This window comes from Gadus morhua, chromosome 3, assembly GCF_902167405.1.
Source record: "Gadus morhua chromosome 3, gadMor3.0, whole genome shotgun sequence".
NCBI lineage: Eukaryota > Metazoa > Chordata > Actinopteri > Gadiformes > Gadidae > Gadus > Gadus morhua.
In genome coordinates, this window is record NC_044050.1 from 22,908,758 (window position 1) to 22,929,189 (window position 20,432).

At 50.5% G+C, this 20,432-nt stretch overlaps 2 protein-coding genes across 6 annotated transcripts in view; one reads left to right on the plus strand and one right to left on the minus strand.

Annotated features, from left to right (window-relative positions):
- Positions 1-20,432, plus strand: part of LOC115540793 (uncharacterized) — a 30,062-nt gene that overhangs the window by 5,564 nt on the left and 4,066 nt on the right. Inside the window, exons 8-21 of the mRNA XM_030352370.1 lie at positions 335-446; positions 847-1,770; positions 3,605-3,657; positions 5,552-5,610; positions 5,715-5,840; positions 7,188-7,454; positions 9,413-9,489; positions 9,907-10,030; positions 12,250-12,572; positions 13,763-13,866; positions 14,025-14,127; positions 14,541-14,671; positions 18,631-18,721; positions 18,879-18,982. Of these exons, the coding sequence (XP_030208230.1) occupies positions 335-446; positions 847-1,770; positions 3,605-3,657; positions 5,552-5,610; positions 5,715-5,840; positions 7,188-7,454; positions 9,413-9,489; positions 9,907-10,030; positions 12,250-12,572; positions 13,763-13,866; positions 14,025-14,127; positions 14,541-14,671; positions 18,631-18,721; positions 18,879-18,982 (2,598 nt within the window). The remainder of the gene's footprint in view (positions 1-334; positions 447-846; positions 1,771-3,604; positions 3,658-5,551; positions 5,611-5,714; positions 5,841-7,187; positions 7,455-9,412; positions 9,490-9,906; positions 10,031-12,249; positions 12,573-13,762; positions 13,867-14,024; positions 14,128-14,540; positions 14,672-18,630; positions 18,722-18,878; positions 18,983-20,432) is intronic.
- Positions 3,999-11,251, minus strand: LOC115540494 (uncharacterized). 5 transcript variants are annotated; one of them, XM_030351841.1, is made up of 9 exons: positions 11,173-11,251; positions 9,904-10,256; positions 9,468-9,556; positions 9,057-9,147; positions 8,638-8,768; positions 7,949-8,039; positions 7,685-7,773; positions 7,097-7,466; positions 3,999-6,523 (listed from the first exon to the last, which is right to left on the minus strand). In XM_030351841.1, exons 2-9 carry the CDS (start codon positions 10,196-10,198, stop codon positions 5,559-5,561), a joined length of 2,121 nt encoding a protein of 706 aa, XP_030207701.1. In that variant the 5' UTR covers positions 10,199-10,256; positions 11,173-11,251; the 3' UTR covers positions 3,999-5,558. The 5 variants fall into 5 exon arrangements, with proteins under 5 accessions (XP_030207701.1, XP_030207698.1, XP_030207702.1 ...); XM_030351838.1 differs by having other exon boundaries at positions 9,904-10,310; positions 11,173-11,221; XM_030351842.1 differs by having other exon boundaries at positions 11,020-11,178.

The window sequence follows — 20,432 nt, forward strand, 5'->3', positions numbered from 1 at the left end:
TCTTTGGTTCTCCATGAGATCACAGTGCCTCGGAACGAGGGCGGTTAGACTTTATTGTTATCATTTCCTTGTTGGTTGTTATGGGAGGTCTAGCCGGCTTGCATTTATGTCAGGTAAAATAGTTTTTATTGCGAGCTGAGTTTTGAGTGACTATGTTGGCGTGGTTCTGGTTCGTTATATTATATTGTTTGCATGACCAGGAAATAAGTTATTTTGCCGAGTAAGAGGTATGGTGATCTAGTGATTGTATTCTGTATTCCAGACCCCACACAAACCTGTCGTTGAGGCTGTCATACAGGCTGTTACTGAGGCTCTCCCTGGCTTCATTCCACAGGAGGAGGGCGTGCTGGAGCCCCTGGTGAAGGAGGAAGCCGCTGAGAAGTCAGACTGTAACCTGGACCTCAAGGTGGAGTTGAACATCCGCTCGGAGCGCGGTCTCTCCACAGGTGGGTGCTCTCGTCGTCGCACCGTAGTCTCTGTGACGCCAGTCTAAAACCGAATTGATCATAACTTTCATGTCTCCGTGGGATTCAAAATATCATTTCTGAAGTTTGACCCGGTCAAGAAAGCAGCCATGAGTCAAACACGAGCACAAAGCTAGAAAAGAAGATTAGGAGGACAATAAATACAATTGTATGTTAAGTCACGTGCAAGGACCAAGACGGTCTGGTCACAGGCTCCTTAGAACCCCCCCCTTCTAAGGAGCCTGTGACCAGACGGTAGACGTGGCTCACCCTGGAGAACAGACACCCTCCTCATTCGAAGAGGAGGAGCCGCCATTGAAGCCCGTGTTGTTGTGTATGCGAGTGTGTCCCTGACCCGTCTCTTCTCCTCCTGGCCTTGCAGTGCTGCCGACGGCCGAGGACCCCGGCCCCTCGGAGCCCCCGGCCGGCTGCTCCGCCGGCCTGGGGGGCCCCGCCGGCGCCACCATGGACCTGACCTGCAGGGCCCGGCGGAAGGCCCCCAGGGGCCCCGCCGGCGCCGCGGCGGGCGACGGAGAGGTTGACCTGGACGGGGGTGGAGCCTCTGACGTGGCCTTGAAGCCGGAGGCGGCGGCGGCCGGACTGGAGGCGGAGTCCGACCAGCTGGCGGCGGCGGCGGCCCCTCCCAGCCCCGAGCGCCTCAGCCTGGGCCTGGACCTGGCCTGGATGCAGGAGCGCGTCAGCCACCTGGGGGCCGCGTTCGCGGTGGCTCAGCTGGGCCTGGGGAACCCCGAGGGCGGCCATCCGGCGGCGTCCTTCGCGGGCCAGGGCGGGGGGGCGGACTGTCTCGACGGCCCCCCCACCATGGTCTTCCCCGGCGGCGCGGCGGCGCACGACATGGCCTCCTTCGCCGCCTCCTTCGACCTAGCCGCCGCCGGAGCCGCCGCCGCGGGCCCTCCCGCCGCCGCCGCCGCCCCTCCCTCGGCCATCGGTGCCCTGGGGGGCGTGGCCAAAGAACCCATGGTGTGCGGGGTGTGCGGCCGCGTGTTCCCCAGCACGCCGGCGCTCGAGCTGCACCGGCGCGTGCACGCCGGCGAGCGGCCGTTCAGCTGCCCCCACTGCGGGAAGGGCTTCGCTCAGCCCAACAACCTGCGGGTCCACCTGCTCATCCACTCGGGGGAGCGCCGCTACAGCTGCTCGCTGTGCGGGAAAAGCTTCATCTCCTCCAGCCACCTGAAGCGCCACCGCACCGTGCACACGCAGGAGAAGCCCTACAGCTGCGCACGCTGCGGACAGTCCTTCAGCCAGATGTGTAGCGTCCGTCGCCACCGGCAACAGTCCCAGTGTGGCCTCTAGGTGGCCAGCAGGGGGCGTGGCTGGTTTGTTCCTTAGACCCCTCGTGAAGGTCGGCCTGACGAGGTCCTCTTGAGAGGGGAACCCAGGCGTTCTGTCGCGACGCTCCGCAAGCTGCATCAAACCTTCTGAAACATGCATGTGACTTCTCGCGGCGATCTAAGAGAAGATCCTTCTGGAAGTAGCTTCTAGCAGAATCTTGTGGACCTAAATACTGCTCTGTGTGGGTCTGGGGGGGTGGGGGGACAACATGACATCCTGAGATTAACTTCATCACAGTGGAGACCACACATCTCCCAGTCAGTGGATAAGATACTGGATCCATTACGGGCAGTGTTCATGGCAGTTATGGCCACATATTGGACCGGAAACCCACTATCTTGCCTCTGGGAACAACTACAAGATAAACCAAGACTGTATAGGACTTATCAATATGAATACTGGCCCTAATAGTACAAACACTCATGGCTGCAAAGTCACGAGCACGAACAGAGATGGCATCACAATCCCACAAATGTACATTTCTGCTTCGAGTGACCGCACGGCTGGAAGAGCTGTAGAATCACCAGTGTGACCAAACGGCTTCTCATCAGCTGAGTGACGACCGCTCAGATATTGGACACTATCATCCGTGTAGCAAAGCACTTTTTTATTCAATGGTATCAAATCGAACGCCAAGTTCTGTTAACTCCCATTGTAGCAGATGGTGATACTAGGCAGGATCAATCAAATGATCAACCATACAGGTTGTTGATGAGTCCATGAGACGTTTGAGTTATTTATTATTGATTACGCTCCAGAGTGAGTCTTGTCGTATACAGAATAAGAGAACGTAGCTCTCTCTTCCAGACCCTTGTTGCCGTTTGCTTTGTCGAGCAGTAGTTAAAGTCAGACCTGAACCCCAACCGGACCCCGCCAGTTGGGTCAGGCCTGGAGACACACTACAACGTCCGGTCCTCCGTTTGACTTTCGTCCCCTCTGGTCTCATTCCTGAGATGCACTCAGAGGCCACGAAACTGTGACCCTTCTGGAGCACATTGACCTCAAACCTTCTCGGCTCCACCTCCAGAGCTGAGAGGAGCCTTTAGAGCTTTAGCAGAGCATGTGTTCATACGTTGACGTGTTTATTTCATGGCACCATCTTTGAGATGTGGGTATCGTTCAGTTTTGTTCAGTAAACCGAGTCTGCAGTCGTTCAGTTTAAAGTCATGACCAAATTCTGGTTAAGTACCAGCATCATTCACCTACAAATGGAGTTGTCACACACTCACTTTAACAGATACATTTCATAAACAAACAATGATGATAGAAAACAACCTAGATGTAAATACAGATCGCATTCAGACTGTAGCAGATAGGCATCCGGGGCTGCTGAGTCACTCGCCTTCAACCAGTGTGGAGGTCCCCTACTGATAGGCCAACCAGTATTGAGGTCTCTTTCTGATAGGCCAACCAGTGTTGAGGTCTCCTTCTGATAGGCCAACTATTGTTGAGGTCTCCTTCTGATAGGTCGACCAGTTTCGCCCAGGAGGGCCGTCCTATTCCATTGGTTGCGATGCCCTTCACGACAGCTTTGTGATTTTTGTGAGACCCCTAAATATTCGAGAGGTGTGATTCTGTCGGTCTCTGTCCACTACATTGACAATGTAAGGTAGAACTGAACAAGTAGCTGTGTGGGTTTGGTGGCACCGACCGGAACGTTCACAGCAGCGGCTTCCCTTCCGAGTGTTCTTTCAGACATGTTTTCAGTGTTTCAAAGTATATGGTTATCAATAAACCGGTTGAAGTCCTCATGACCACAGGAGCTCTGGTGTGCTGCGGCCTGGTAGGACCTGAGAGGCTGCGACACAAGAGTACGGTCATGGGTCTCGTGTCCTGCAGGGTCGGGATGACTTGAGAGGTCCCATATTAGACCACCAGGTGTGAGTGTGATGAGCCTACATCACAACCGGGCGTATCCTACTAGATGTGCCCTGGATAGATCAGTCTACCAGCCTACCCAGTGGACTGTAGAAAAACGTTGCTCATATATCCGTCATACAACTTGGTGGACATGCCCTCCTGTGATGTCGGAAGAGGCCGATTTTCAAAACGGCTAGTACCGGCTAATCAAACTCGCACCTGGTGGTATGATACGTGACCACAAGGTGTGAATGTTCAAAGGCAGACCGACTACAACTATAAAGGCTGGTTTAAACTTCTCCATCCGAGCTCTTGCAGATCTTCAGAAGTGCCCCACACACTTTATTTGAATGCAAGGCTGGGCAGTTATTTGTCCAAACCCTAGTTTTACATGGAATCGACCAATAGCACAACATGCTTAGGAATTCAAATACCATTCGCAAGTCTGATGGTTGTTACTTTACTTCAGTATATGAAAATGTTATGTTGGTATCGGACTAAAATTAGTTTTCCTTTCTCACTGACATTTCAAACCTCATAGTTGAGCATTTTGAGGGCACATCTTATTATTGCTATTAAGACTGTGAAACAAAAGGTTGATACTCTTTCATAAGGATACAATTCCATTCAAATACGATAATCGGTGATCTATAATTCTTGCCCTCCTTCAAGCATACACCAGGGGCAAAATAGTTTTTCACCCAAAAATGTACACAAATTACATGAACTGACTGCAAATAGGGCTGCTCAAGCCCCTTTTGCTTTGGATATTTAGCTGTGAAAAGCATCAAAACGTTCTCAAAATACACTGCAGTCATCTAAGGTGTCATGAGACTGGGTCTAGTCGCAGTGACGCGGTTCTAAGCTCCGGGAGGACTACAGGCTGAAGAGGTGCGTGCACATCATTTTCGCATACCAATAGCTGTTTTACCCAATGTTTTATTACTCCATGTAGATCATAAACTGTTAAATTTAAACGACTCCTTGAAATCGGTTGAGAACTTAACCATCTCGTACAGGAAAAAACGGCAGTTCACTCGTTAACAGGCCAGTCTGGGCCTCCATTATGGTGACGTTGTCGTACTATCCAAAGGTCAACACGGCGTCTGCATGTCAATGTTGTTACTTGCCTCCCTCATGACGTGGCGCGTGTTATGATGACATACAGTATTCACGTGAAGCGATCACCGACCTATACAACTTTCAACCAAAATACCAAGGAAATTTAGATCCTTATTTGTCAATACTTTTTATTTTAACAAATAACTATTTAAAACACCCTCCTACACTGCACTTATTTTGAAGACATTTAAAAAAAATAGTTTGCTTTGGTTTCCCTGAATTCATGTAGTTAGAAAAGTAGAAAGTGGTGTTGTAAAGGGTTTGTACATCACAATATTTCATGGGACACTGCAGTACTGTGAGGAGTCAATAAGGAACAGTTGTGGTTCAGAGGCAAAACTGTGAAAATGTGAACCAAATGTATTCTACAACACATTTTGGGTTTATAATCCCCAAAAGATTGTGCGAGACATGCCTCACACAAGGAATGTCTCCTGATGATAACAAAATGTGTCAATGACCAGGACAGCTACTTTCCTCCACCCATACCCCCCTCACAGTATGCATCCCCCTCTTCAAGTGCTTGGAAGGTACTGACCATGTTTGAGGTCTGACTCATGTCACAGTGCCTCTGTTGTCCCTGAGGTTATATTTGCGTGTCTGGTTCTTTTCAGAGGTAACCGTCGGTAAAGGTCCTGGTTGGTTCCCCTCTCCAGAGGTTCAAACATCCTGACTGGTGGGAGTGACTAAATGACTTGAATCAGCATCAGAGCCCTCGTGGACTCAGGCCAGAAAGTCCTGCTACTCCTCAGAACCTGGTCACTGATCCGGCCCCCCCGGTCCGCCCCCCTGGAGCCCACAGCCGGCTCCGGTCTGCTGGTGGGTCCTGAGGCTGCAGACCCAGGCGAAGCGCTTCCCACAGCGGGGGCAGCTGTAGGGCTTGTCCCCGGTGTGGACCCGCTGGTGCTTCTTCAGGTTGCCGGCCTCTGAGAAGCGCTTGCCGCAGGTGGAGCAGCTGAAGGGCTTCTCCCCCGTGTGGACCCGTTGGTGGGCCTCCAGGTTGGACAGCCCGGAGAAGGCCTTCCCACAGGCCCGGCACACGTAGTTCCTCCTGCGGCTTCCCCCGCCTAGCCTGGAGCTAATACCGTCGAGGCCCCCGCTAACATCCCCTATCCCTGTACCATCCCCACACAGCCCCATATTAACACCGCCTAGCCCAGCGCTAACACCACCTAGCCCCCCGCTAACACTGCCTAGCCCCCCTCTTACATCGGCCAGCCCGGCGTTAACACTGCCTAGCCTTGAGCCAACACTCCCAGACCCCATGCTAATACTATCTTGCCCCACCCTCACCCCACCAAGGCCCATGCCAATCCCGCCTAGCCCTAAGCTAACGCCACCTAGCCCCATGCTCACACTATCAAGCCCCCTGCCGACCCCATCTAGCCCAATGCTTACACCACCCAGCCCCGAACCATCACTGGTCAGCGCCTTCCTTTCACTGCCGCCGGCTGGGTGACCGGCTGGGGGATAACTGGGGAAACTCTGCAAACGGCGGATCAGTGTTCCAGCGCGATGGCCAACACCGCTCAGACCGGCGTTGGCGTTAACGGTGGTGGCTAGCGGGTTCTGGGGGGCGTGGAGACCACGATGGGCGGCCCTGTAGCCGTGACGCCTGTGCTGCAGCGACTGAGGCTGCGTGGTTCTCATCATGGCCGCCGCCCGGCTCCAGGTGGGCTGTTGGGGTGGGGCCTGTAACCGTGGCGATCCAGACAGCGAGTTACCTGTGAACAGATCGTGGTCAACACCTCCGGCTCTTCAACAACAAGTACAGAGTATCCGTCGGTTTACTTTGCCTCTTCATTTCCTCTGGAGATGAGGTTTCACCCGTGTGTTTGTTTGACAGGTGATTCACTTTCCCACCGATTGGCTAAAAGGGAATGGCTGCAGAGGACGTGGCCGTCTCAAAACGCACGTGCCTTATGATCAGACAAGAAACCAGCAAAGGTAATGGGAGGAGGAAGAACTTAACCTTTTCACGTAATTTCCAGGTAGCGCAATAACGCCACCAAATTGTATGGGGAGGTTTGTCACACCCATAAGAGGTGGACTTCATAAACAACACCCCTTGATGGTTTCAGCACTAATCCTTCCATGTTGTTAGCCTGGTGGGTCTGTCCTCTACTGAATTATACTTGTATCGTGTTTAATCACCAAGGTATAAAATGGTACATTAGGTGAGACTAAGCAGCGTGTGTCTTTTACTTCCTCTTCCTGTTCTTCCTTTCTGTGTATACCTGGGGAAGGGCTGTGATTGGTCCGTCTATCTTGGGTAGGGCTGTGGTTCGTGTGTTTACCTGGAGAAGGGCTGTGATTGGTGTGTATTCTAGAGCTCCTCTGGCTGAACCCTCTCCTCCTGCGTGGGGGATGGTGGTCTTCCCCTACTAGGACCACCTCTTCCTCCTCCTCCTCCTCTTCCTCCAGCAGCTCTTCTGTGCTGAAGGAGGGAGGAGCAGTGGGCGGGGCTCCTGAGTCGGGGGTCCAGCGGGTGAAGAAAGCCTCCAGGTCCAACACAGAGACCTCTGAGGCCGCAGCCTCACTGCCGGGCCGCCGGGGCTGCTGGGAGGTGGAGTCCTTGGACTGCGTGTTGGTGTCTGTGGCCCCCGCATGGACAGGGATAGTAGTGCAGGGCTCTTCTGAAGGCTTGGCCTGGGGGTCAGCAGGGGTCTAGACAGGAGAGAGATGGGGGGGGGGGGGGGGGGGTCATCAGAGGATCTCGTAGTTCAGGGGTCTAGACAAGGAAGATGGCAGGGCTCAACAGATTATCTCTTCGACCAATATTATTTATGGAAGCCTATTCGGTGGATCCGGAGCAATCCGGAACTATGATCAGATCTAAACTCTTCATACTTTGGATGAATTAGAGTTGAAGGATCCACACTAACCTGTGAGAAGCCCTGCCAACATTCCTGGAGTTCCTGGACCGGTTGGCTGGTGGCTTTGTTGGTGTTGTCCAATGGTAGCCCGACAGAGACTATAGAGGTGGACCAGTGGTTGGCATGTCAACATGTTATTACAGGTCCTAATCCTCATTTCACCATGGATAGTGAATCGTCCATTCAAATATGTTGTATATCATGGTATATATATATTATATACGCCTGATAGATGATTTAATGTATATTCACGTAGATATAGCTCTTCCTTACCGTCTTGTATGATGATTGTGGGGTGGGAGTGGTCTGGAGACTCTAGCCCCGCCTCCTGCTTCACCAGCGTCACGTCAGGCTCCTCCTCCTTCTACCGCACGGACGCACAGAGAGATCTGACATTACACAATGCACCCAGAGACCAGGCATTACACACCGCACACAGAGAGAAGGACCAGACATTACACAACGCACACAGAGAGAAGGACCAGACATTACACACCGCACACAGAGAGAAGGACCAGACATTACACACCGCACAGAGACGGATCAGACATTACACGCCGCACAGAGACGGATCAGACATTACACGCCGCACACAGAGACAGACCAGACACTACACACCGCACACAGAGAGACGGACCAGACATTACACACCGCACACAGAGACCAGACATTACACACCGCACACAGAGAGAAGGACCAGACATTACACACCGCACACAGAGAGAAGGACCAGACATTACACACCGCACACAGAGAGAAGGACCAGACATTACAGACCGCACACAGACACCAGACATTACACACCGCACACAGACACCAGACATTACACACCGCACACAGAGACAGATCAGGCATTACACACCGCACACAGAGAGGAAGACCAGACATTACACACCGTACACAGAGAGAAGGACCCTGCATTACACACCGTACACCGTGATTCAGACCGAGGAGCCACTGACCTCCACTCCTCTGGTGCTGGCTGATGGGGCGGGGTCCGGACACTCATTGTGGTGATAGGCGGCCTGGACCTCCTGCTGAGGGCGGCTGCTCCGCTGGACCCGGCCTCCCCCAGGTCCTCTCTCCATCTGACCTGAAGACCCACACAACGATCAGCACGGCTCCTATTGGCTGCTGAAACACTGCCTAATCCACAGAGCTCTGCTCCTATTGGCTGCTGAAACACTGTCTTATTCACAGAGCTCTGCTCCTATTGGTTACTGAAACACTGTCTAACAAAGAGCTCTCCTCTATTGGCTGCTGAAACACTGTCTAACCCACAGAGCTCTCTTTCTATTGGTTAATGAAACACTGTCCAACCCACAGAGCTCTGCTCTAGTTTAAGAACGGGAGCAGAACCCAGAGAGAACCAGCGACTCACCATCAGCTCTGATGAGCTGCACCTCCTCTTCTGTCTCCTCCATCTTCTCCTGCTTCACCAACTCTGTTTCAAGCAGCTCTACGTCCGCAGACTACACACACACACACACACACACACACACACACACACACACACACACACACACACACACACACACACACACACACACACACACACACACACACGGTTTGGACTGTGAAGATCATTAAAGACAAATTAATGTTATCTTAATTGTTATTATCATTATTATCAAGTACAAACCATAGAGCACAACACTTATATTATTATTATTCCATATCGTATCAATCAAACAACAGTCCATACAACGGCTCAGCATAACCCCTCTGTGTTAATAGAGGCATCGAGCCGCAGTCCCTGCCGCTGCCACCGGGTGGCGCCCGCTCTGCTTACCGTGTCCTGCTGGAGGTCGCAGGTGGTGGTCTCTCTCACCACTCCGCCTGGCCAAGGAACCATGTCCATCTGCCCCTCAAACACCACACCTGGAGGGCCAGCCAACACACAATGGGTCATAGTCTGCAGGGTTAACGCTAACCCATATCAGGTTTTACCTGGAAACCTGATTTTCAATTTACTGAAATAAGAGTAGGCTGATTGTAGACGACAAGTAATAGAAGTAGACTAACACTAGATATAAATACCAAAAGTATGTATAAGATGACTTGTAGGCCTATTCTTTAGGGGATAGTTTGGGAAATACAAGACTAAGAACTAAATATAAGCCCGATCCAAGCTATTTACTTTAACGAAATGGGATGGTTTGTTTTGACAGGGATAGCGACCTTGGATCCAGTTTGCCATCTGGAGTGTGATTCAGTTGATATTTTACCAGAGGCTGCCGGAGAGGCTCTGAAGCGGTCGTTGGAGCCGACGTGCACCCTGGTTCGGCCGATACTGGCAGCGCTGTCCCGCAGCCTCCGCTCGGCGAAGCCGCGGGCCATCTTGAGCTCCATCAGGTTGAGCTTCCTCTTCAGCGCCTTGTTCTCTCTCTGGCACTGAGACATCTGCAGGCTCACCACCGCGTAGTCGTCGTCCACCAGTTTACAGATCTCCGCCACTGCGGTGTTAGCCAGCACCTCCATGATGGAGGCGAGTTGGGTCTGGAAGGCTAGGCGGCCGGCCATGGTTCGTCTCGGACCAAGAGTGAGAGAGCCGATGGAGAAACCTCTGGAGGCTCGGGTTCTGTAGGAGACACATGGCGGCATGTTGGATCCAGCATTCGTAACTCCAACACTCCTACAGACAGAATGAGAAGAGCTATCTTCCATGCGCTCTGAAAGGCTGTCAAAGAAACACTGTTGAACATTATACTGAAAGACATTTTCATTATCCCACGTTAATTTGAAAGCATTTATTTTTCTCTTCAAAATGTGTGGTGGTGGGTGGGTACCCCATGAGACCCCTGGCCTAGGGCACCTTTCCACAGTCCTAGCAACCTCCCCCCCCCTTCTCTTTCCTAGCACCTCTCCTCTGTCCTAGGCCTCGCCTATGTAATAGCCCCTCTCCTCTGTCATAGCCCCCTCATCTTTCCTAGCACCTTTCCTCTGCCCTAGCCCCACCCATCTCTATCCTAGCCCCTTTACTCTGTCCTAGCACCTTTCCTCTGTCCTAGCCGGAGCTGAGGGGCGCATGCACACATTAACGTACCACGCAAATATCAACCGAGCAGTCAGGTAGTCGTATTATATCCGTATACTTCTCTCCTCAGCAACAATAAACTGTAGTTTTACGTAGTTTTACTTTATTTTGCAGGGTATTGCGCACGGATTAGTAATGTCGACTCGACAGTGCTTCAAGGAGACACGGATAGGGTTTAAACAAATTAAGTTCGATCAAATCGTTTCGTTCGAGTGATGACATCGACTGGGCGCCTGCTACGGCTGTAGACTAGACGCCCTGGAGTTTGACTCATGAAAATAGCGACATAAAGAACCTCTTAACGCACCAGATAAGCAGCCAACTGTTCGCCTTTCAGTTCCACTGCCGGTGCCAACATAAAGTCTACCACTGTTCAAGATCTTCCGAGCCGATATTCACATTTAAAATATATATTTTGAATATAGTCCATAATATAATTGTGCTGAATAAAGGAACTTACATTCTGTTTACACTCGTGACGTCATTAGCCACCGAGAGCTACTTCCGCCGATGACCAAAAAATCGTAATTACCGTAGTTACTCTGGTATGTTTCTTTCATGTGTCTTGTTTTGGATTTTTCTGTTGGATTAGTTTGACATAATAAAGTATAACTTGCAGGTTCTTGATCCCTTACGGTTGCACCTTGTTCAACTGTTTTTAAGTATCCCCAATTAAACATTACTACTTAGAGATACGAGCTTAGATCATCTAGAGATTTGATCTTGACTTTATTCACCACATGCTCATGTGTGCATTGAATCCTGAGTATGCTATGCAACATCTATTAACAACATGCATTAACGGCCTTTTTTTTAACAAATTTGAAATAGGCCTACACACTGTCGTTAAAGTTGTACTTGTTACTATACTACTTTAGTTTTATTGCTACTATTACAGTGACAGCATTCTTTTTCTTCGAGATCAGTAAAGTCCTCTGTATATTGAATATGCCTTTTAAGAAAAATACACGAACACCAATAGAGTTTAAAAAGTGAATGGATCTTTTTGTTTGAATTAATAAAAGTATTAATGTACATACGTTATTATTACCAGTGTTCCAAGATCTGCAGCCTAAATATGAAAAGCTAATGGCTGGAAAAAGGTTCTGGCATCAGTGGGCATCTGATCTCAAACCTTTGCAACGATATAAGGTCTAAACGAACCAAATACTTTATTTTTTGGTATGAACAAACGTGTCACTCATAAATTCGTACTTTAATACGATGACTCAATGTATCAGTATATCAAACATTGTGATAGATATTAAACATTTATCAAAGTACAATTACTAAGGTAACTACGGTACTTCTCTCTCCTATGGTAGCTACGACAGGCGGAAATGGGTCCGACCGACTGCGAAGCTAGAGTCGAGTAGCAACAAGCTAGTTGGCTACGCTACTTTCTTGCCTGACGTGTTCTTAGCAAGTTCCGTCAAAATTGTTCAATAACACCCGTAGGTGTGTCGCATTTCATGCTTTGGTGCGACCCGAGTCGCCCCCCGACCAGAAGGACGATAACTAGAGGTTCCCGTCACTAAACCAGAGGTAGCAGTCCGAGAAGAACCATGGCTAGCCGCCTAGCCTTCCAGACCCAGCTCGCCTCCATCATGGAGGTGCTGGCTAACGCCGCGGTGGCGGAGATCTGTAAACTGGTGGACGACGACTACGCGGTGGTGAGCCTGCAAATGTCTCAGTGCCAGAGAGAGAACAAGGCGCTGAAGAGGAAGCTCAACCTGATGGAGCTCAAGATGGCCCGCGGCTTCGCCGAGCGGAGGCTGCGGGACAGCGCCGCCAGTATCGGCCGAACCAGGGTGCACGTCGTCTCCAACGACCGCTTCAGATCCTCTTCGGCAGCCTCTGGTAAAATATCAACTGAATCACACTCCAGATGTCAAACTGGATCCAAGGTCGCTATCCCTGTCAAAACAAACCATCCCATTTCGTTAAAGTAAATAGCTTGGATCAGGCTAATATATAGTTCTTAGTCTTGTATTTACCAAACTATCCCCGAAAGAATAGGCCTAACAGTAATCTTATACGTACTTTTGGTATTTATATAATCTAGGCCTACTATTAGATAGTTACATTACTTGTCTACAATCAGCCTACTCTTATTTGTGTACTTTAAAAATCAGGTTTCCCTGAGGCAACATCGTAGGGAAAACACCTTTGTCTTAAATGGGTCTGCGTCTTTGATGTAGCAGTAGACAACACAGCGAGCACACTGACCATGGATTCGTCAGCGATGTTGAAGCATGGAAAACACAGGTGTAGCAGTAGCTCTCAAAATTAGCCTTTGGTGGGCAAGAGTTTTCTTGTCCAAGCAGCAGCGGGAGGAGGAAAATGTAGATGCCCAAAGTCACATGATCCCAGAATGTCTTGATTCACATGTTCCCAGAATGCTCCTGTCTTGTCTAAAAAACTGCTCCGAAAAAAACCTTTTTATATCGATCTGGAACCGACAATGTAATAAATTGCGAGCCCAGCAAGAAATAACGTTTGAGTTCAACAAATTTGTAAACAATTTGTAAATCTCAACTCGTTCTTTCCGAATCAAGTTGAAAGTATACCAACCGACAATGTTATAAATTGCGAGCCCAGCAAGAAATAACGTTTGAGTTCAACAAATTTGTAAACAATTTGTAAATCTCAACTCGTTCTTTCCGAATCCAGTTGAAAGTATACCAAACTTTAATAGCAAATTCTCCTCTGAGAGAAGCCGTTCAGCATTATGTTAATCGTTGTAAGTGTATTTATTTTTTATCGAAGATTGACAGACAGCAATTATGGACCCCCAGTCACGGGAAGAGAGGCTATGATCGGTCAGAAAGGAGCCAGGAGCGGTTCAAATATTGTCTCAATCTGAGGCAGGCCCAGCACAACCAATCTCCTCCCAGCTTATTTCCCTCATTGTCTGCTGGATGGCAAAATCATAACGGCAACACCTTTTTAGTGTGGGACCTTGCTCACATTATAACAGCTCCAATTGCATTTCAAACAGCTGTAGCCTATGCATCCTATGACCGATTGTGTGTTGGCTGGCCCTCCAGGTGTGGTGTTTGAGGGGCAGATGGACATGGTTCCTTGGCCAGGCGGAGTGGTGCCAGGAACGGCCAGCCGAGAGACCACGACCTGCGACCTCCAGCAGGATATGGTAAGCAGAGCGGGCGCCACCCGGTGGCAGCAGCAGGAACTGCGGCTCAATGCCTCTTAACACAGAGGTGTTATGCTGAGCCGTTGTATATGGACTGTTGTTTGATTGATACGTCAGGAATACAAGTGACACCTTTAATTGTGTGTGTGTGTGTGTAGTCTGCGGACGTAGAGCTAGTTGAAGCAGAATTGGTGAAGCAGGAGAAGATGGAGGAGGCAGAAGAGGACGTGGAGGAGGAGGTTCAGCTCATCAGAGCAGATGGTGAGTCGCTGGTTCTCTCTGGGTTCTGCTCCCGTTCTTAAACTAGAGCAGAGCTCTGTGGGTTAGACAGTGTTTCATTAACCAATAGAAAGAGAGCTCTGTGGGTTAGACAGTGTTTCAGTAGCGAATAGGAGAGCCCTGTGTTAGACAGTGTTTCAGTAGCCAATAGGAGCAGAGCTCTGTGGATTAGACAGTGTTTCAGCAGCCAATAGAAGGAGAGCTCTTTGTTAGACAGTGTTTCAGTAACCAATAGGAGCAGAGCTCTGTGAATAAGACAGTGTTTCAGCAGCCAATAGAAGGAGAGCTCTGTGGATCAGACAGTGTTTCAGCAGCCAATAGAAGGAGAGCTCTGTGAATCAGACAGTGTTTCAGCAGCCAATAGGAGCCGTGCTGACTGTTGTGTGGGTCTTCAGGTCAGATGGAGAGAGGACCTGGGGGAGGCCGGGTCCAGCGGAGCAGCCGCCCTCAGCAGGAGGTCCAGGCCGCCTATCACCACAATGAGTGTCCGGACCCCGCCCCATCAGCCAGCACCAGAGGAGTGGAGGTCAGTGGCTCCTCTCCTCTCCTTAAAGCCCAGCTCAGGGCCCACGGCCCCCGCGCCCCGCTGCACCCCCCCACTCCTCTAGACCCCCTCCTGGCCTCTAGTCAAGTGACAAACGGCGACGCGCTAGCGGGACAGTTTTGTGGCGAGGTCCCGGAAGACCCCGCCGCCGCCGCAGTGAGCCGGCCGTCGTGTTCGTACTCTGCGGCGAGCGCCTTCCCCTCGACGTGCGGCGGCAACGGCTGGAGCGGCGGGCCTTCGGCCGAGAGTTCGGATCCCGTCCCTCCCCGGCCCTCGGGCCCCGCGGAGAAGGCCCTTCGCCCAGAGAGGCTGTTTGTCTGCACCTTCTGCTGGAAGGCCTTCAACAGGCCCAAGAAGCTAGAGATCCACCAGCGCATCCACACGGGCGAGAAGCCCTTCAGCTGCCCCACGTGTGGCAAGATGTTCTCCGAGGCAGGCAACCTGAAGAAGCACCAGCGGGTGCACAGCGGGGACACGTACAGCTGCTACCTGTGTGGCAAAGGCTTCGCCTGGATACGCAACCTGAAGGCCCACCAGAGGAAGAGCCACCCGGAGATCCTTGTGGACCAGGAGAGCTGAGCCCACCCCACCGCAGCGCCTCAGCCGGAGACTCTGGTCCACCTACTCTGGCCCAACACACAGCTGACCTTTTTAGGGACCATTGGAGCAAGGGTCCGTGGCTTCTGTGCCGTATTTCTATCTTCTATTCATGGCTGGGGATCCATTACAGCTGGATAACTGACGTGATCCGAGGGGAGGTGGATAACGACGCCCTTTCCGTCTGAGGTCATCCTGTGTTTTGGTGTCTTGTTGACCGTGTAGTGTCTGAGATCGGCTGGTCTTACAAACCCTGACTCTGTCCACCCAACCAGGGTTCTCGGTTTGACTATCCCGGATCTTCAAGGAGGTCTTCAGCGGTTTCCGTGCCAGCCGTGGTTTCCCTGTGGGTGAGACACAGTGCCATGTCCACAAAATGTCAGCCATGTCCAACGGTGACAATTCAAGCCATAGCATCAGACTCTCTGGGTTGGACCGGCCTGGCAAAACGTAACTCTTCAGCGGTTGCAGATGATGCAACCGCTAACCCCCCCCCCCCCCGCTGATTTAGCTAGGGAGTTAACAGCCGCATTTCACATAGAACATTTCTTATTGGAAGCTCATGCTCTGACGTTACACGGTTAACAGATGTATCAAATTCAGGTATAGCTGGAACCTTGGGGATAAGACCTCCCACCCCTCCTAGAAATCTCAAAAAAGGACTTTTAAATTGTCATGGGGTTGGAATAGGAGCTGAAACCGGGCATACCCTTGCACACGAAAGAGGGGCCGACCTCCGATGAAACTAACAGGACAACAGCCCCCTCCCGGGGATACAAGTAAAGGCCACTTGGGACATCACAACTAAGGCCAGTGACCTCACACCTAAGGCTTGCGCCGTCAGCTGCAGCCAATCGGAACTGTTCTGCCAAATCACATGTCTCTGTCAGAGTTGAATAATGTCTTATAGCCACTGTATTTTAAACTTGCGACACACGTTAGTAATCTTTACCAATATAATTTGTTGTGTTTTTTTTTTTTGGTTAGGTTAGTACACTTTTCATTACCAGTATAGCTTAATGCAGGGGTCACCAACAGAGTGGCCGCGGGCACCAGGGCGCCCGTAGGGACCATATGAGGCGCCCACAGGCCGGTTCTAAACATAGCACAACTCCTTCTTGAACCACTCTTTCCCACCTTTTTTAAATCGTTGTTGATCATTATTGTGAGAAATCATTAACATGATCAGTGTCTTCACATGGATGATTATCATTAATCAATAATAATAATAATATTTAACTAAAGGCAAATTTGTTATTTCAGAAGAGTATATCAAACTGGGGGCCCTTGGTATGACTCAGTACCCATGAAGTAGCTCTCGGGTTCAAAAAGGTTGGTGACCCCAGGTTTACTGGTTCAAATTCTTCATTCTGAAGTAGATATTAAGTAGATAGTCTGTCAATATTGTTCCACGATGGTTTTGTTTCCCCAATGTTTTCAATTGCACCAGTGATTATGTTGGTTATTCAGTGCTTGTCATCAGTTCAATTGGGTAAAGTCGAACTTCTGACTTCCAGATGTGTTCTTCCCCTGATCAAATTGTTGGTGTTCCCATCAAAAGGACCCATGATATTCTCCCCCAGCTAGTTGAGCTAGCTGGGAGAACTTTATTCTTAGGATATGTGTTCGCTACGATACTTCCCTAGCCTACCTAGCCATGCTAATGTGCTGATGAGGAGATGCATTCAGTATAAGAGACTTCCCAAGCTAACCAAGTGAATGAAGGGCCTGTAGAGGCCCATTGGTGCTAGGCGTTGCTCTGAACCACAGCTCTACTCCTCTGAAGACCACCGGAGTGGCCTGTGGCCGCACGGCTAACATGCTGTTGGGTATCCTGTTCCGCGTCCGCGGAGCGTATAAACAATAAGATAAATAAGCACATAATGTGGCAACGATGGGATGTCATTGGTTGAAATTTGGGCTGTCCACTTTCCATGAGTTGGCATCACTAGGAAAAGAAGATGAATACATTGGATTAAATAATATTATTTTAAGTATATAAATATTCCATCTCCAGTTTTATTCAATGCAAGGTTCTGATTCATGAACACCTCAGGATAGCAGGTGAGATGAAGAGTGGGAACGACCATGCAGCAACTACGGGACAGAGTGCTAGGTGCAGCCAGCAAGTTATCTACTACTCATGCATAAAAGGTTAGCTAGCCTTAGCTAGCAGGTTAGCTATTCATGGCTACCAGGTTTTCTACTACTTGTGCATAGAGGGTTAGCTAGCAAGTTAGTTATCGCTTATGTGGTTAGCAGGTTGGATACTACTCATGTGGGTAGATGCTAATGTTTATCAGGTTATCTATTCATTGTTTGCGGGATAGCTACTGCACATGACTACCGTGTTGGCATAGGGCTGGTTTTGTGAGTGGAGTGGTGCATTTTTGTAATGATCAAATGATCATGTGTGTAGATGGATGTCCTTATCTTTACACTTTCATATGCAAAAAAATGCTGGGAATAAAATATGTTTAATAAAAACAGTTATGGTCTTTTTTTAATATAATGGCTCATTAAACGGATGTCTTTTAAAGCGATCAATGAATAAAGTCTGTTAGTATACACTTCCAAGTTACCACAGCAGAACCTTTTCAAAGATCCCGAATACACCAACAGACTGCCTAATAATTTCTGGCCATCAGCATAGCAACTTCACTGGGACAGTGACAATAAAGGCAGATGTGGATCATGTTGCGGATGCAATGTAAGAGGTTATGGTCGCAATATTATTCAGACCTTAAAATGTGTTCCAGGGTCGGTGCAGTATAATGAGCATCCATGATGTATCTGGCTGAACCACAGTTCTGACTGCGTGTCAAGCCGTACTTGGAAGCACCGCACCCCTCGACAATACTTTACTCGCCCTAACTCAACACCATGTCGGCCAGGACCTGTGCAAATTAAAACAATCAAGCCCCCTTACCGTACTGCATTGATTTGTAATGTTCCAAAATCAACGGATGCCCATATAGGATTGTATGTTAATGATTGACAGGAGGTTGTGTGCGTAGAAGCAATTGATTATTGCCGCATATTATATTATATGTAATATTATTTTCCTTGTTTACTTTAAGCCTTTTCCCAAGGGCTGATTTACGGAGACTAGATGCACGGATAGATGAGCGTTGAAGGGTTCAACTGATGTTAATAGACTGATATAGCCCTGATAAGCGCTGCTGATGTCAACATTGAGGGTCAATTGAGCAGACCAGACTTAACAGCCACCATCGGCATTCTACACTCCTGTGCGTCCCGTCCGATCTCTCTGTGTGGGGTGTGTAATGTCGGATCTCTGGGTGCATTGTGTAACGTTTGATCTCTGTGCCTCTCTGTGGTAGAATGAGGAGGAGCCTGACGTGAAGCGAGTGAAGCAGGAGGCGGGGCTAGAGTCTCCAGACCACGCCCACCCCACACTCATCATACAAGAGGGTGAGGAAGTTTGTCGATCCCTTTTGTCTTCGAATTTTTGTCTTTCTCGAGAAAAAAAAAAAAAAAAGTACAAAGTGTGTGTGTGTGTGGTTTTAATGTAACAAGAGGGTAGAAAAGGTTCCTCTGACTTTACGGATGGAACATGTCTCTCTCACAGGATTGGTGGAATCCAGTACAGACGACTACAAAGCCAGCCTTTCATTGGACGGCGTCAGCCAGCCGGCCCAGGAGCTCCAGGAATGTGGGCAGGGCTTCTCAGAGGTCAGCTTTGACCCCTCGTCTCTGTGGACCTATGGGGGCGTGGGTCTGAGTGGGGGGGTGGGTCTTCCAAGGCCCTCCTCCCCCTCCAGCCCACTGAACAGGACCCTAGTGGCTGGCCCTCCCAATGGATTGGCTGCCGGGGGTTCCGGTGGGTTGGGATTGGCTGCCGGGGGTTCCGGTGGGCTGGGATTGGCTGCCGGGGCTTCCGGTGGGCTGGGATTGGCTGCTGGGGGTTCTAGTGGGCTGGGACAAGCTGCTGGGGGTTCCAGTGGGCTGGGATTATCTGTGTCTGGTGGCCGGGGATTGGCCTCTGCCGTTTCTAATGGCCGGGGATTGGCCTCTGCCGTTTCTAGTGGCCGGGGATTGGCTTCTGCTGGTTCTAGTGGCCGGGGATTGGCTTCTGCCGTTTCTAGTGGCCGGGGATTGGCTTCTGCTGGTTCTAGTGGCCGGGGATTGGGAGTCGGCGGTGGTAGCACTTTTCCATCCAGAGACTCATTTCTGTCCCAGGACTCTTCTTCCATCCAGGCTGTCCTCAGGGGTCAGGGCTCACAATACGTGGCACAGAGTCTGGACCCATCGGGGTCCAGGGGGGCGTCGTCGGTGGCCCGACGCCCTAGCCCCACCAAGCGAGCCTGGGCCTGCAGCTTCTGCGGGAAAGCCTTCCGCTCCCCGGCCAACCTGGAGTCCCACCTACGCACGCACACCGGGGAGCGGCCCTATGGCTGCACCGTGTGCGGCAAGAAGTTCTCCCAGCTGTGGAACCTGAAGATCCATGGGAACACCCACACTGGGGAGAGGCCTTACCAGTGTCCGCTCTGTCCTGAGAGGTTCTCAGACCCCAGCAACCTCAAGAAGCACCAGAGAAGACACCACCCCTAGACCTAGACCCCCCCCACACCTAGACCCACAACACCCCCACCCCTAGACCTAGACCACCTCACACCCAGACCCACAACACCCCCACCCCTAGACATAGACCACCTCACACCTAGACCCCAAACATTCAGACCCACAGCATCCCCACCCCTAGACCTAGACCACCTCACACCTAGACCCACAACACCTAGACCCCCAACATCCAGACCCACAGCACCCCCACCCCTAGACCTAGACCCACACCCACACCTAAAACAGAACACTTCTAGACCAACACCACCCTTACACCTAAAACAACACCTCTAGACCCACACCATCCCTACTCCTCGCACACACCACCCCTACACCACTTAAAGGTCCCCAGCCCAGAGGTCCTCGGGGTGGAGGTCAACAGTCCAGAGGTCCGAACCAGCTTGGCCGAAAGCAGGTCACATGTCTTTGCTGTCATGCAGGCGCTTGAAGTTCTCCCAAGTTTCATAGACTGGGTCGAGATCCGTTTGGGAAACTGAGAAATCAAGGGCTCTCGTTAAAATTTAAGGATTAACAATTCTGCTGCACTCTGGGAGTTCTGAGT